The 16,158-nt window shown below is 46.2% G+C and overlaps 7 protein-coding genes across 7 annotated transcripts; 4 read left to right on the top strand and 3 right to left on the bottom strand.

The window, feature by feature from the left end:
- The first annotated feature begins 40 nt into the window (after positions 1-40).
- V1518DRAFT_418419 (uncharacterized protein) lies at positions 41-366 on the top strand. The gene has a single exon (XM_066904533.1). The coding sequence runs from the start codon at positions 45-47 to the stop codon at positions 306-308; it is 264 nt and encodes an 87-aa protein (XP_066758629.1). The 5' UTR covers positions 41-44; the 3' UTR covers positions 309-366.
- A 239-nt stretch (positions 367-605) lies between these two features.
- On the top strand, positions 606-879 carry V1518DRAFT_428009 (uncharacterized protein; the record flags this gene model as incomplete). Its single annotated transcript, XM_066906070.1, has 2 exons — positions 606-696; positions 731-879. 2 exons carry the CDS (start codon positions 606-608, stop codon positions 877-879), a joined length of 240 nt encoding a protein of 79 aa, XP_066758628.1.
- A 789-nt stretch (positions 880-1,668) lies between these two features.
- On the top strand, positions 1,669-4,275 carry V1518DRAFT_384911 (catalase-domain-containing protein). Its single transcript, XM_066901686.1, has 11 exons — positions 1,669-2,033; positions 2,098-2,227; positions 2,288-2,311; positions 2,368-2,578; positions 2,635-2,727; positions 2,781-2,788; positions 2,842-2,965; positions 3,031-3,318; positions 3,371-3,455; positions 3,510-3,938; positions 3,999-4,275. Exons 1-11 carry the CDS (start codon positions 1,997-1,999, stop codon positions 4,070-4,072), a joined length of 1,503 nt encoding a protein of 500 aa, XP_066758627.1. The 5' UTR covers positions 1,669-1,996; the 3' UTR covers positions 4,073-4,275.
- Positions 4,276-5,448: 1,173 nt separating this feature from the next.
- Positions 5,449-6,769, bottom strand: V1518DRAFT_418413 (putative deferrochelatase/peroxidase YfeX). Its single transcript, XM_066904532.1, has one exon. The coding sequence runs from the start codon at positions 6,577-6,579 to the stop codon at positions 5,491-5,493; it is 1,089 nt and encodes a 362-aa protein (XP_066758626.1). The 5' UTR covers positions 6,580-6,769; the 3' UTR covers positions 5,449-5,490.
- A 74-nt stretch (positions 6,770-6,843) lies between these two features.
- Positions 6,844-9,206, bottom strand: V1518DRAFT_307504 (choline dehydrogenase). The gene has a single exon (XM_066901109.1). It carries the CDS (start codon positions 9,032-9,034, stop codon positions 7,295-7,297), a length of 1,740 nt encoding a protein of 579 aa, XP_066758625.1. The 5' UTR covers positions 9,035-9,206; the 3' UTR covers positions 6,844-7,294.
- Positions 9,207-9,767: 561 nt separating this feature from the next.
- V1518DRAFT_433884 (uncharacterized protein) lies at positions 9,768-11,910 on the top strand. Its single transcript, XM_066906237.1, has 4 exons — positions 9,768-10,496; positions 10,556-10,860; positions 10,916-11,037; positions 11,087-11,910. Exons 1-4 carry the CDS (start codon positions 10,097-10,099, stop codon positions 11,772-11,774), a joined length of 1,515 nt encoding a protein of 504 aa, XP_066758624.1. The 5' UTR covers positions 9,768-10,096; the 3' UTR covers positions 11,775-11,910.
- A 2,191-nt stretch (positions 11,911-14,101) lies between these two features.
- On the bottom strand, positions 14,102-14,758 carry V1518DRAFT_406111 (uncharacterized protein; the record flags this gene model as incomplete). The annotated part of the gene is made up of 1 exon (XM_066901943.1): positions 14,102-14,758. The coding sequence occupies one exon, from the start codon at positions 14,756-14,758 to the stop codon at positions 14,102-14,104; it is 657 nt and encodes a 218-aa protein (XP_066758623.1).
- Positions 14,759-16,158: the final 1,400 nt, after the last annotated feature.

Here is a 16,158-nt window from a genome sequence, read left to right as displayed (position 1 = left end):
CAATACTGACGTCGACGACGTGTGGAAGCTGTGCATGATTGGTAATGTGTACTTTGGTGCAAACGAGTACAGCGGCGGCATTGGGGCGCAATTCGTTGGTCTTTGCGATCTTGTTTGTTTCTACCCATTTCACAATATTCCCGCTCATTGCACGTGAGATTCAAAGTCCGCATATCCCGAATATGGCGTATCAGATTCCGCGAAACTTTGACGCTGGTCTTATTGCGGTGACGGAGCTTATTCATTTGATGGACCCCGCGTATTCTGAGATCGGTCCGAATACATGCATGGGATCCACCGGAAATTAGGCTACTTACTCGCTGGCACCTGTGCTGCTTCTGGCGTCGAGTCATGATTATCTTTATCGTGGACTTGTTCAGTGATTTTACACGTCCAAAAGAAGTCACATGTTAGCGCACATGAGAGCGAGCATATTCAAGTCGTCAATCACTAAGACCAAGAACAAAAACTGCGTCGCGCATTATTGTCGGCGATGAGTCCGACTGCTGAACACCGACATCGCCGTTGTGAGCAGCGTGGTGAGAAACAACAGCAAGCGCGTAATGTAGAATAATTACATCGAATACACCGAGGAACGCAGCGACATGGAGAGCTGCTACCACATCCAGATCGGCGCGTTCTTGATTCTCGAGTTTGGCATTCTGGTTTACTCTGTCGCGATTGGACTTAACCTCGGTACATGCGGCGACGAATTCTGTCTTGAGATCAGTCTTGAATTACAGCGCGTTGAAATCATCGCGGGTGACGAAGAGGAGATTTGTCGAGGCCGTGCGCAGGATGGCAAAGAACCATTATTTTGTGATTACCTCTGGCGGCACCGGTCTCACGCACGACGATGTCACGCACTCTTCTAGATGAGCATTGTGACGCGACCTCTGGCTTCGTCCGCTGCGGATTAGGATGCGGCGGAGAAGTTGGACGTGATCTAACCCCTCGAAGGCTTATAGGTCCCCGCTGTTTGTGCGGCGAGCAACATTCATATTCTCCCCTGTATCCCAAGGCTTTTCAACGGTCTACTCGCTGGATTGCTGCCATACATCCGGTCACAAATCTCGGCTTCCAAACGCGAGGTACGGTTGCTCGTGTCCACCACACACAAGCCGGAATCCGTGATTGCACCGTCTTTGACCGACTTACAACGTCGCGTGAACGACAAGGGTATTCAAGATTGGGAGTTATCCGCATATGGCGGCTGGTATCAGCACCTTGAGTATTGTGGGAAAGCTGGAATACGAAGAGTACGTGCTCGTGCTGATGAAAGACACAGAGGTCGCCTTAGAGGGTAGGGAGATTACTACCAAGGACGAGGCTAAGTTGACCGCGCAGTCATAGGTTAATGCATTCATCTATCTCCATCCCATGCAATTCACAAATCCCAAAATCTCAACCAGCCTTTCCCAGGAGATTTTCTCCATGCGCGGCGTACTCAGCGGACACATTTGGATTCTTGGTGTAGTGTCCAATGTTGACCAGCTCCGCGCTGATCCTGGCTGACCCAGCCTCTATACCCCTGCATACCTTCGTTGAGTCACTTCTCAATCCGCATAGGTTCAATCGGCAAATCACCGCACAGTTCCGGTAAGTGCGGAAGGAGGAGCGAATTTGCGACCCTTGCTAGTGCGCCGCACCAACTTAATTTCTCCACCTGCCGATTTTGGGAGCAGTATCGTCCAATCGTATATCCATGATTGTTGCTACTGTTGCCTTGTTCGAACGTTTCCCGACTAGTTAGTAGTAGTTGCTCCGATTTAGTTGCAGTACAATGCCGAGTCGCTCTGATGGAACACTCTGGTGCAAATGTCAATGCCTATTGGCCGTGGCAGATCTCCTGGGATGCGAAATGGTATAGCAATTTCTGTATATATACGGCAGTCCTCTGCTATACAGTCAGCCATTCGACTCTCCAGTACGCTGGTGCTGATATTTTTGTGTGCAATTGCTCTACTTCACACTGAATTTCCCGCATCTAAGCATTATGGCAGATAGCTCGAGATATTATACTCTCGCTGAAGGTGAGCTGTGAAATTGCGTTCTGTTCATGAAATAACCAACATCTGTACTAATTCACTTTCACAGGATGTCCTGTTGCGAATAGCAGTACTGCTATTTTAGCTCGGAATGGGCAAGGCGGTGGACTAGGCTTGCTGCAGGACACCCAATTGATAGAGACTCTGGCGCATTTTTCGCGAGAACGAATTCCTGAACGGTATGCATGACTATACTGGTCTATGACTACGATCAACAATTTCTGACGCTGAATTATCAGTGTGGTGCACGCCAAAGCAGTAGGGTACGTCTTACACCATCTACAACATGATCTGGACTCCAGGACTGACGATTTGGAAGCGCATACGGCGAGTTCGAAGCACTTGCAGACTGTACCGACATCATGGCTCTGAGTTTTCTCAACAAGATCGGAAAAAAGACGCCGGTACTTCTTCGTGTGTCTACCGTGGGACCGGAGTCGGGCTCTGCCGATACAATACGAGACGTCCATGGTTGGGCGATGAAGTTGTACACGGATGAGGGAAATTTGGATTGGGTGTTTAACAACACGGTATGGTGGGATTTATCTCTACGAAAATAAGTGATTTAGACTGACGAATGGCCAAGCCAGTTTTCTTCATCCGCGATCCGATCAAGTTTCCTTCGCTTAATCGTTCGCATAAGAGACATCCCCAAACACATATGACGGATTCCAACATGGTCAGTGCAAGACAATGAATCTTTTGCTGTGAATTAGACTGACTCCATTATAGTTCTGGGAGTAAGTAATTACACATATCTTCAAAATGCCGAGTTTAACTGGAGCCTTGGCAGCTTTCATGTGGGAAATCCAGAAGGCATACATGAGCTCTTGCATTTATTCAGTGATCGCGGAACACCGAAATCTATTCGCCATATGAACGCGTACAGCGGGCACACGTACAAGTTCACGAAAGAGGTTGGCTATCAACAACCTTGGTGGTTGGTACAATCACACGTCTACAAATTCTAACTGTTGAACAGGATGGAAGCTTTAAGTACGTGAAAATACATGTTAAGACTCAGCAAGGCGTCGAGAACTTTACGCGAGAGGAAGCTATCAAGATTGCGGGCGAAAATCCAGATCATTTGATCAAAGATATGTTTGAAGCTATCGAGAACGGAAACTTTCCTGTTTGGAACGTCTTTGTTCAAGTTATGGATCCAATAGAGGCGCAAAACTACCGATGGAATATTTTTGATATGACCAAAGTTTGGCCTCATAGTGACTTCCCACTCAGGTTGATTGGCAAGCTCACTTTAAACCGAAATGTATGCTACTAAAGTTCATATTTGAAACCACTGACTTGCGCTAACAAAATAGCCGCAAAACTATTTCACGGATATCGAACAAGCCGCGTTTTCACCATCTACGATGGCTCCCGGCTTTGCTCCGTCGGCTGATCCAGGTATCTTTCCTTGTTATACGTATGCATGCTTCAATACTAACTCTTAGTATTAAGTTTTGCAGGCACGGCTGTTTGCATATCCCGATGCAGCGCGTTATCGACTGGGTGTGAACTACCAACAACTGCCCACGAACGCCGCGAAGGTACAAGTATACTCTCCTTTCCAACGAGACGGCGCGATGCGATTCGACGCAAACTATGGTAGCGATCCAAATTACGTGAACTCCTCGCTCAAGCCAATGAGATTCTACAACGAAGTCAATGGCCTCAGTGCTAAGTCACTCAGTGTGTTTACTGAACATGAAAAATGGGCCGCAGAGATTGCTTCATATACGAGCTCGATAGCCGAGATTGATTTTGTTCAGCCGGCGCTATTGTGGGACGTCATTGGTAAAGAACCGGGGCACCAGGGACGTCTTATTGGAAATCTCGCGGCTAGTATTAAGGATGTTTTGTCTAGCGAATTGCGTCAGCAAGTTTATGGTCAGTATATAAGTTGATTTTGATTCTTCAAAGCAAATAATACTAATCAATTTGATAAAGTTTTGTTTTCTCGTGTTAACAAGGAGCTCGGCCGTCTTGTCGCTGAGAAGACGGAATCAATGATCGAGGATTGAATATTTCATGTGACGACACTTGTCGTACTTTTGTGCGATTGTTTTACTGATGTGTAAATTATGAGTAAGAAAAATCCATAAGGCTGGTGAGCGTGAAAGAATCAAATGTGAAAGAATCAAATGTGACACTTACGCAGGCTATGTAATAATTGAAGACAGAAATAATATAGCGTCTTTGTTCGGCTCAAGTTCCCTCTCCGCCCCAACGCATGTTGTTGGCGCCCGCGTCGTGGACCAAAGATCCGCGCCATGGCTTGTTCTTCTGAGCGCAAGTGGCTGTTCCTCATCTACTCTCTATTCCTCATTTCCTCGAAGTCCTGCATATCGTGCTCTTCCTCACGTTTGGTCAGTCGCAACGCTGCCGATGCAGCGTGGCTTCTGCTAGGACCAGCGACTGTTCCATACTAGCTCCGTTTCAGATTTCCTATCGCGGTCCGTTGTTCGTTTGTTCGCGGTGAAATTTGTCCAAGGGTATGCGCGCGGGCTGGAGGGCAAATCTCCAGCTTCATTTGCCCGCATATCAACCGCGACGTTGTGGCACTGGTAAGAAATACGACTGCAGAAGACAGACTGATAACAACACGCAAACTTGATAATCACTCGTGGAATACATACGCACGGTGGTCAGAAGATTCTCGTGACACTCGAATCATCTGGAACAGAAATAGAGACCTTACGATTGGCGTCCATTGAACAGTCTGCCAAACCATTGGTTTGTCCAGATCATCGAGTCACTAAAATTTTAACTAAATTAGTTAATCTCTTAACTGTTTTCTCTACCCAATTGGCTTCTTACAGTAGCTACCAACTTGAAAACCAAATTTAGGTAACTAACTTAGGATCGTTAGTTTAGTTAACTGAGCCCTGCTGCCTACGCCGTTTCACTGCACTAATTACTAACTATAGTGACTAAGTCTACCCTAGTTACACCACAAATGCTGAGGCTAGTCTTATAATTTAAAAATTCTTTGTCTGCTACCTATGCCGCTATGATATGCTATCACGTCTATTTATAATTTGGTCACCACTTTGGGTATGACATGGATGATGAATAAGCAAAATATTCGTTCTAAAGCCAAATAGGCAAGTGCTGTAGTACTCACCAACCCGGAGATTTCGCTCTCCTCACTGTAATCTAAATAGCAGGCCCGCGCAGTCTATTTACAATTCGCTGACCGCGTGATTGATAACTGTGTGTTACTTGATTTCAAAGCGAAGCCACATAACCGTTACTTCTACTCATTTGTAATCGCAATTGACGCGTGGGATGGGCAATTAGTTGGCTAAATCATTATCCTAGCAACTGATGACAGTTGGACTAGTCACATAGTCTCAGCATATCCTGAACTGAATTAACTGAGTTATATGGCAACGTTATAATTTTATCGAACAGACACTATATGATTTATCTAACTATTTTAATCAAAATTCATCAACACATCCGCGGGTGGTACAAAGAAGACATTTCCTGTCAATGGTGTCGAGTAGTCTAGTATTCTATCATGCATTCCTGGCGGGTCGCCTATAAACATTCGTTCCAACATTTGTTCAATCACCCACAAGTTTCGAGTGTATCCAATGAAGTAAGTACCAAATTCACTATGTCCTGGAGAGCCGAATGGCATGTTATCGCGTAGAATTTCGTGCTCAACACCATCAGCATCTGTAATTGTACCAAGTGTCTTGTGAGAGCGCTGACCTTCAGTCGCATCGTCGAGCTCAATGTTATCCAGCTTTGTGCGACCAATTATCTGTTCTTGCTGCTCGACAGTAAGATTTTGCCACGCAGACAGATCATGAACATATTTTTGAACAACAACATAGCTTCCGCGCAATAAGACTTCGCTTTCATCGACAGCCAAGACAGATTTGTCGATATCAGGTCCAACGGGATTTGCAGTACCATCAACAAACCCGAGAAGATCTCGCAAGTCAAAATACCGAAATCCGATAGTTTCATCGACTACTTGGACGGAAGTTCCAAGAGAATTCAAGAGTTGGCGCTCAAACTCAAAGCACATGTCGCGTCGATTCGATCGAATATGAAAGAGGAGGTCGCCAGGAGTAGAAGGCGCTGTATGCCGATCTCCTTTGACTTCCTTAAATCTATGCAACTCGCGCGGCCGAGTTAGGTTTGTCAGTTCGTCCCAGACATTGCTCCCAATTCCCACAGTGCACGCCAGCTGAGCATTCAGATCGCGGATTGAGACGTTCTTAGTTAAGTCGGCTATATCTGTAAGAACAGATCGAACAGCGTTGACAGAATTGGCTGACTTCGTGATTGATAAGACAAGAAAGATCGCCGACGACGTGAGAGCTGCATCGACTTGCTGAGGCTCGTTAAAGATATTCTGTTGTGTCTTCATGTTAACCAGCGGGATTGTAGAATATGAGCGACGACTACTGTAGGTACGTGCACTAAAGACAACAGCAGCAAATCTGATGTTCAAGAACTTGGAGCGTGCAGTGCAGGAATTTGTAATCCGTGGAAGCGGGAGACCGATCATGATGTGACGTTCCTATATCCTCAACATCTGCCATTGAAATAGCACGTCAATGCTGATCAAATCGGCCGACAGTCGATCCAATGACAATGCCCGCTACGCACGGACTCGCTCGTCTCGGTAGGACTAGAAACCTACGCCAAGCCTCCCAAAGAGCAGGCGCTTAAAGTACTTAATTAAATTTCGCAACCGCTGATGGCTTGGCGCCGAAAGCCGCGCAGAGTTGAGCTAAATTCTATTAGAATATATGCACTCTGATTGGACTGTTAGTTATGCCGCCTTTGGAGACCTGAACAAATGCCAATACTGGCGAGCAATGATATACTAGGCTGCTAGGCTAACTAGTGAAATTTATGAACAATATTTGTACGCGAACCAATTGGACGACAATACATTTGCTACGTTGATGCGTGGCGAAGTTGATGGGTGTCTATTTCGCTCAGTCTTCTGCGAAAACTGAATTTTCTTGATCCCAACATTCACTTATATTTCCGCTTACAAGAGTCACAAACCAGATATCACTTACTATACTAAAATGATAGGTAAACAAATTTTACTGCGTGTCATACTTCACTAATCACAATATCTCGACAGAATAGAACCAGTTATAAATGGCCGAATTTTACTTCAGCAATTGCCAGATCCAATTGCTGGTTCACAAAGTCTTCTTCAAAATACTCGCATCCGAATCATCTGTTCTTGCCGACAAACTAATGGTCTAATAAAGATCAGGATGGCAATTCTTGATCGCATCTGCAGCCTTTTCGCCAACCATATACACCGAGTTCTGAATTCGACAATCGGGAATCACAGGAATGACAGAGGCATCGGCAACGCGCAAATTCTTTATACCGTGGACTCTGAGCGCAGGGTCCACAACGCCTTGCTCAATACTCATCGATAATCGTGCAGTGCCACAAGGATGGAATGACGTCTGAGCGCGCTCAAGAACGGTTCGCTTCATCAGCTCGTCAGAATCGAGAGGCATTTCCCACGGGTATTCATCAACAACTAGATCTTTGAAGCTTTCACCGTGCACAAGAACATCATAGCTGAATCTAATACCTTCGCGAAGTGCTATAATATCAAGATCGTCGTTAAAGTAGTTCAAGTTGATATTGGCCTGTTGCAACGGATCGGCGCTGTTCAATGTAACTTCGCCCGGCTCAGACACAGGTCTGACAAGATCAACCATGACAGTCATATGATCGCCTTTCGAGGGAGTCGGATAGTGCCACTGGAATGCACTGCCAAACAAGCAAACAAAGTCGAGCTCAAAATGGGGTTGGCCATATGGACAGAATGGGTCAAGTCCGCCGTTGGCGGCCTTGGCTTTGCGATATGCAGGGTCCTTTTCCAAGTATGAGTCGATGCGAGGAAATCCGACTAACTCCAAGAATCCAGATCCCAAAGGTCCGCTGTGGCTGCCCTGGTATGCAGCTACAGCTTGATCATGCTTGACACCAGCGCGCAAAATGCGATCGTCCATTGTAAAGCCATCTTTTAAACGCAGTACAAATGGCACACCGGGATGATCCAAAAGATGCTGACCAACATGGCGCGAGTTAACAAGCACGTCGATACCATGCTTTTCCAATTCCGAAGTCGGTCCAATTCCGCTAAGCATAAGAAGCTTGGGCGTCTCAAAGACTCCCTCCGAAACAATAACCTCTCGGGTAGCGTAGAAGCTAAGTTCTTCTCCGGATGCTGCAATTACTGTCACTCCCTTGCAGGTGAGCTCCGCGGGTTCAATAATCAAACACTTGGAGTGAACACGGGGTAGAATAGTGATATTCGGCTTGTTAAGGACGCAAAGAAAGCTACCAGAGCGACGACCATTGTATATAGTATTAACGCTGTGGGTCAAACCGATCATGGTGCCATCAAAAATATTCTCGGTAATTGGTTGACCGGTGGACTTCCATGCTTTGGTCAAAGCATCGCGAAACGGCGCCATCTCAGGAATGAGTTCTGCATGAGAAATAGGAATCGGACCGCCGAGTCCAATCTTCTGTAAATCCTTAGAGTATTCGTTGCCGTCGTCGTGATACGTCGCGCTCTTTCGGAGGTAGGGAACAAGACTATCCCAAGTCCACTCTGCGCCGCCGTACTCCTCCCACATATCGAAAGTACCCTTCGATCCTGGAACCCAAGTAAAATAGTTCAGCGAGGAGCTCCCTCCGAGAGCCTTCCCGCGCGTATTGGGCTTCTCTATGCGCTCGTAGTCATCTCGCTTGATCATCGTGGTCTTGTAGGCCCAGTCATACTCGCTGTTGCGGAGCTCCATGGCCTCGGACGGTGTCAAGATCTCTTCGATCTCATGAGAATTGTCAACACCAGCTTCGACGATAAGCACGGTGACATTCGGATTTTCGGCAAGACGGTTTGCCACGGTGTTACCTGCTGTTCCGCCTCCAACGACAACAAAATCAAAACGAGCACCGTTCTGAACAGACATAATAGTAGAGAAGATCAGTATGAAGCTCAACTTGCAGTAAGGAGACAACGATCAGGGTAGACAGCGGAGCAGCACGGTCTATTCTTATATGCATCTGTCTTGTCGGGAGCGATGATCGAATTGCTCGCACTTCCATTACATGTTTCGCGGGTATTCTTGCAGAGACTAAATCTCATTGGGTATGAAGTACCACCGGAAGAAGTAATTCCGAGTCTGTTCGCGACGGCGACCGAGCAACGTACATAGTAAAGTTGACTCGATCTAGGCATATCTGACCGATAATTGGGTGTCTAGTTATTCTGAAAAGAGTTAGCAAGAGAGAGAGAGAGAGCAGTGTCACCGATATGCACACACTAATCATCGAATCCCGTTCAGAATCGTGCCAGTAGTGAGACATCATGTGGTACACGAACGTGCGAAGATCACAATCGCGCCAACCGAAGCAAATTAATTTAGCAATTATTTCCTTACGGCAACCAGCTCCGCCCGGACCCCAACTGCGCCCGGACCCGGCCCGCGCCCAAGACCACAATCGGGCCGGCCTCAGACCTCCTTCTGTATTTATTTGGTAGGCATGAACCACGGTTATTCGCCTACCTTGCCCCTACATATACACGTGCGAATCTTGTACACGCGATCACGCGGAACGTCAGTATGCACTGAGTCGCAGCGCTGGACATATTTCGTTCTCAGACACATTTGCCAGGGAATAGAAAATTTGGACATGGTGATTGGAGACTGGGAAATAAATTTTCCGGGTTGAAAATGACGTCAGACGGGCGGGTCTGCGCTAAAACCCTTACCTCGGTGGAGAAATCACATTCGGGTTGTAGAGCGGAGCCTCTTGTTAAAGTTACGGTTAGCCGATAAGTCGCGGCTTGCGGGTACTTGTAGAGAGAGATCTGGGACCTTACCTCGCCCACCATTTATACTCTGCGAGAATGACATCTATCGTAAGCCTTGTGATAAGGTTATGAGCAGGAGGTCCTTGAGTTATTATGTTTTTTGATCGAAAGTACCTTCAAACCACTCTTGCAGACGACAGCGGCAACAACTACTATCATGTTACCTCATAGACCCCCCTCTTCAAAAGAGAATTCTCAGTTCACGTTCGTCTCGGAAAATAATAGTGCCGAAGCTCGAAGTCATGCTATGCGAGAGCATTGGAAACAAAGGCGGAAGAGATCTTCGGAATCTACTCGGCAGAGGAGTTTGCGACCACTTCTTCCACGTCTCGGGACTGAACGGCACACAGAACTGGCATCGGCAGAAAATACTAGCGAATATCATAAAGCTGCCCATGCAGAGGAGAGCAATTCGAACGAATCTATAGATGCTATTCTCAATGTGGCTTCGCAAGCTTTGCTAGGCTTTGATCGTGCTCTTGCACCGTCTCTGCCAGATCCGTTTCAGACCTGTCCTGTCTATCTTACCAGTCAGCATCATAAACTATTACACCACTGTGGGTACATTCATCTCAATATCATGGGCGTTACTGAGCTAATCTACCTGTATTGCCAGGGCTGTGCACCCACGCGGCAATGATGTTTGACGATCTTAATACTCTCCACTTCAATCCGATGAAAGATGTGTGGTTCCCTTTAGATTTCTCCAACGCCTCATCTTTCAATTGTATCATGGCGCATTCAGCTGCCCATCTTGCACATCTCTACGCAGGAACCAGTCCGGGGAGAGGCACGATTTCGTCCGATGCTTTGAAGTTCAAGGCCAGAGCAGTGGAAATTTTGAGACTTTGGCAAATGGATGCATCAATGAAGCTTAGCGACAACTCATTTGCTGCTGTGGTTCGTCTCTTGACATTTGAGGTATGATCTATTGACGGTCTTGACGGATTCAAAAGTCTGACTAATTTCTCTGTAGAGATACTGGGGTACAGAAGCTGAATGGACTGTACACCGCAATGGCCTTCAAGCGATGATAGAAGCTAAGGGAGGGATTGGGCAACTTCGCAGCAATTGGAGACTAGAACTTGTTGTGTTCCTGTACGTTTTCAGCCTCGTATTGAACTTATGTGCCTACTAACGTTTCCAGAGTGACTCTAATGTCAAAGCCTTCCTGGTTTGAATCCAGGAACAAGTTAACAGAAATTTCTCGCTCTTCAATGTCTTCACTATTTCCAGATGACCCTTTTAGTCTCGACAAAATTCGCAGTCTCTGGTTAATTTCTTTTGTGCAGGACATGCGAGTATTCATGAGTGCGTCGACCACAGGAAAGCTGTCCTCTCTACTGAAACTTCGCGACGCTGTATTACTGCTTCGATCAAGCTTCTTGCTGTCGAATTTGGACATCTCACAGGAGTTGCTCAACAGTACGGCCAATTATGATCGTCTTGTGTGTTTGATTTTGATTAGCGTGGCCGTCCATGGATTTTTGTCGGGCATATATGATGCTCAAGAAGAGTCAGCTGGATGCATACTTCTTAACTACTTGAATTCGGCTCTGATTGAAGCCGCAGACCATCTTCATGGTGACTCTGTGCACGATTTGCGTTTACTATTACAGTTATGTGTTACAGAAAATTACGTCGATGGTCAACAACAGATAAATTATGTTTTGGAGATGAGCGAAGTTATGAACGCGTTGAGCAGCGAGGCGCGTTGTGGGATTGAAAAGTGTTTGATTAATCTTTTGCATCGTGTGTTTGATCATGACTCGGACTTTATTGTTGATGACGAATGGACTCCAGATTCGCTATTGGCGTCGATGCATGGGACGTGAAGCTCTAGTATATGTTCTATAGAATGGAATGAAAATGGAAGGAAAATGAAATTTTAAGTATTTTGCGATTTCCGTTTATTTCCTTCGCGAATCGGTTATCAATATAGCGAATTACAAGATATGCGAACGCTGTAGCTTAATACGCTATAACTTGGAAAATTAAATGCATTCTTGATAAGCGAGCAGTTATAATTCTTCTGCACTAATATAGGACTTTGGGCAGTTGCAATCATGAACAACGAGCAGGTGACAGGCGTCAAGATGAGTGATGCAAAATTCGCCATTCTCGCAACGCAAAGTTCGTATAGTTCCACAACGACAATCAGCTGCAAGATTAACTTGATTTGAATCACGATCATCCGCGACTTCCAACAAAAATTCGAAATTTGCAATTGCGTACATACATGCAATGGAGTTACAAGAAGTTGCGCCGGTGACAGCGTTACCGTTGCGGCAGTGATTCAGCAGATCTGCAAAGCGGGAGCAGAACGCCGACACTTTGCACCAGACTCTAAGCTCTCTGAACCACGGATCACGTCGTATCTATTTAGTTTGTTATAATATGTTGCAGTAGACAATTATGAATATATACAAAGCCATATCCTCTTCTTACAACATATATATATTTACCTGCGTGCATTATTGGATACGTATCCGTCAGCCTTACGACCGAGAATCTATCCATCTCTAGCTCCTGAGATGGCGGCTAGCAGATATATATGTACCCATCCAGTCCGCTAATCCGCTGAAAGTCGTTACATTTTGCGACTTAAATATTAGCTGTAGTGATAAAATTTTATTGATTGCTAGCTGCGGTACTAAACAGTATGGACAGTTAACTAAATTAGCGACCAAACTTTAGTGATCGAAATTCGTAGCTAGCGCACAGTATGCAACTTGGTAGTGATGACGGTTTCAGTTTAGTAATATCAGAAGTTCAGTTAAATGAATAGCATTTTTTTAGGTAACTACAATCAAGTTAGTAATTTAAGTAGTTTGCTAATTCAAGCAAACGACAAGGTAGCGCTTCTGTTTACGGATGACGGCTACAGATGACAGATACAGACTAATCTGCGTTCGAATAACCCGACATTGTCCTTAGCCAGTTCAAGGACACCAATTAGCGAACTAACAGAGACTATAGTCAGTAACTACAGCACTGAAGTGGTACAGGTAGCGAAGTTGAGTTCACTAAATTAGTGAACTATGTTTAGTCGTTACTGATTTTAGAACCGAGGTAGTGAAAGGGTTTCTATTGGCACGCAGAACCAGCTAGCGAGCAAACAGCGCCCTGACGCGGACCATTTTTTCGGATTAGGGCTGCGATGCTGCCTACTAGCCTGTCACACTCTATTTTGCGTGATGAACTGCCGGCTGACACGAAGTATCCTAGATAGTGTTCTATACTCTATTAGAACTATGACCGAAGTACTACGCGAAATCTATGCGTAAACGAGCTAATCGCTCCGGCTCTGCCGCTGCTACTCATCATGTTAGCATGATGCAGTGGTGCTGTTTGCTAATTGCCATAAAGTTTCTAAGAGGTCGTTGTATACTAGTAGTGATTTGCAGAGCAATAGAACGAGAACTGTATGAAGACTAAGCGTAGGCAAAATTCAGTGATCGATACTTTTGAGCATGTGACACCAATTTGTAGCTGAAGTGTACAGTCGATTACATTCAAAGGAAAATAGAGCAAGATCACTGAAAGCGGATTCCAAGCACACTGCTCAGCAATTACCGCGGCTGCGGTATCCGCTTGGCTGGCCACCTTGTGGGATTAAAGCCCTCCCTTGTCCGCTGGAGAATAGCAAGCCCAGCAAGCAGCCGTGACACACCGGCCTTCTCGTATATATGCTCCTCAAATTCTCAGCACCGAGATCTTGGTGCTGTTTTGCGATATATCCAAAGTGTGCATGAAATCATCGCGATCACGAATTTCCATTGCGCATTTCTATGGCCGCGCCCGTTGTTCTACTTTGTCGCGCTTGATATGCACTAGTTTGAACGCGGTCTGCGCGGGTCCACGCAGGTATCGTATGATAGACTGGAAGGGTTGATAGCACATATTTGGGATTTGCAGTGACAATTCCCCACACCGCATATGTCGATCATGTGGCCGGCTTCTCGATCAAGAAGCGCGCAGCTGCAGCGTCGTTTTCAGAGAGGCACTTCGCGACGCCCAAGTGAGCTTAGCATTACGGTACTTGGAATGAAATACTGCAGGAAGGAAGAATCCAATCTGCGCGGTGGCTGTGGTGACCGAGACTGTGGTTTCTGCATATTTTACGACCACGGATGACCTAAATTACAAACCGCGGCAGGTGTTAGGCAAACAGTCGTCGCACAAAGAACGGAGATATACGCGATATACGCGACCGCATACTGGACGAAAACAGAGTCTGTATGCTGTGAAGAATTTCATCTATCAGCGTTGCCGGGAGCATATGAGAGTTTGAGGTCCGACCATTTCTCAGTGCTGCGGCTTGCGACAGCTGAGGCATCGACCGCAACGACTTTATCCGTGGCGCTGGAAACTCACACGAGCCATAGTCACAATATCCTAGACGGAGTTTCATCCGTGCTGCAACTAGCTGAGCATCACCTTCACATGTAGATGCAAACTGAATCCAAATACGCGCGCTAACCTCAGTATCGACAACCTCAGTATCGACAACCTTAGTATCGACAACCTCAGGTACGGGCTGGATGTCGCGGTGCAGAATATAGTAGTCCAGTGCCGGCAATCCAGTCTTCGCGACTGGCAAGGCACCGACACCAATGCCGGATGGACGAGCGCCAATGATACGGACGAGGACCGTAGCAACTTGCGTAGCAACTTGAGTAGCAAGTTGAGTAGTGCTGTTAGTAACTGTGTCAAACACTGACATGACTGCTGCGAAGGTTGTTTGCAGCAGTACTGACCAGCTCATCGTCGCATATGAAATCTCCATCAGAGGATGATCATCGACGGTCAAGCCCATTAGCGCGGCGCGATCTCGGCCGCGAACTCGTTGAATCGGCCCGCACGCGTACCGGATCCGACCTAGAGTGAATGTGAGCAACAAATTTCTGGTCCGTCAATGCAAGTATGCCGTTCTGCCACATAAAGAATCAAATATGTTCTTGGCTTCAGAGCGATAGTGACTGATGAGAATGGTTCCCGTCGCGCCATCGACAAGGTCCGGAGCGAGATATTCGAAGTGCCAAAGCACATCTCTATCCGTGCCGCAATCGGATTTGCCTCTCATACAGAGTCATAGTATGAATGTTCCGATTTAGTTGCTTGTTCCAATTCAGAACAAGCCATCGTTGACCTCCGGCACCAGTGTATTGACAACAACGCCATACAGTTTGTTGGCTGCAGACGAGGTAGTCGTTACCACATGAGCTTGGAAAGACTTGGTGCGACACCATGTCATGATCACATCTGCTATTTGTAACCCTTAGTGGAATGTTAAATCCGGGTAACAGTCAAGTCTCATCGCTGTGTCCTCGACCCAAAGCGCTGGATTAATCTTTCTTGCTGGCTAAGTGAATGAGTGCGGGTTCAATATATGGCGCAATGCTGATTTGGAAGAAGCACATGCGGGACAGAAGGAGCTTGCATAGATAGCACAGTGGGTTGCTCAAGATGACGCCAAGGACGCGGCGATTGTTGAGGCTGCTGTGGTCAAGGCGGATGAGGAGAAGGACGCCACGGCTCCGATGCCAGATATCACAGCAGAAACAGATGCTGGTGTCAACATAGATATAACGTCCGCACCTTCCCATAAAATTGTACATATATCTCCATCTTCTTCAAATATTAGCTGCTGTTTCTCAAACTAAGAATAGCCATTGTCTTGGTCAGCTATAGTAGGATGGCCGGAAGACGTTCTCTGTGAGGATGCACGGGCAGGTGAATGAGTTGATGATGAGGTCCGTGAGACCAGGCGAGACATGCGCAATTTAAAGATTCAGATATGGCAGTGAACTGGATTGCATATTATATAAAGTACATTCCCTGATATCTGCTGTAGGCTAAAATCATCTGCTGTAGACTAAAGTAAAATATTATCATTTATTTTGACTTGAGGTTGGCCTGACCAAATTTAAAATTGTTTGCAGCAAAAGTGTTGCACTTAGCCAAATTTTTCGTGGTTGCCGCAGCCGGATTATTCATTCGGAGGCGACTGTCTAAACTTACAGCGACGTCCCAATTTCTGAAAATTGTCGGGTTTAAACTACCACACACACAAATTTCAGGGGTTGAAACTCCGTTAGTCCCAACTACGAACTGCCGTCAACCGCACTCCCACTTTGAAGAACTGACTCCGAGATTGGAGTGTTCCGTGCCTGCAATGTCTCTGCCATGACAGATCTCTCCAAACGACACAGGTAT

Source organism: Limtongia smithiae, assembly GCF_038497785.1.
Source record: "Limtongia smithiae strain NRRL Y-17922 unplaced genomic scaffold V1518scaffold_8, whole genome shotgun sequence".
In the NCBI taxonomy this organism is placed as follows: Eukaryota; Fungi; Ascomycota; class Lipomycetes; order Lipomycetales; family Lipomycetaceae; genus Limtongia; species Limtongia smithiae.
This window is presented reverse-complemented; position numbering and strand designations above follow the sequence as displayed.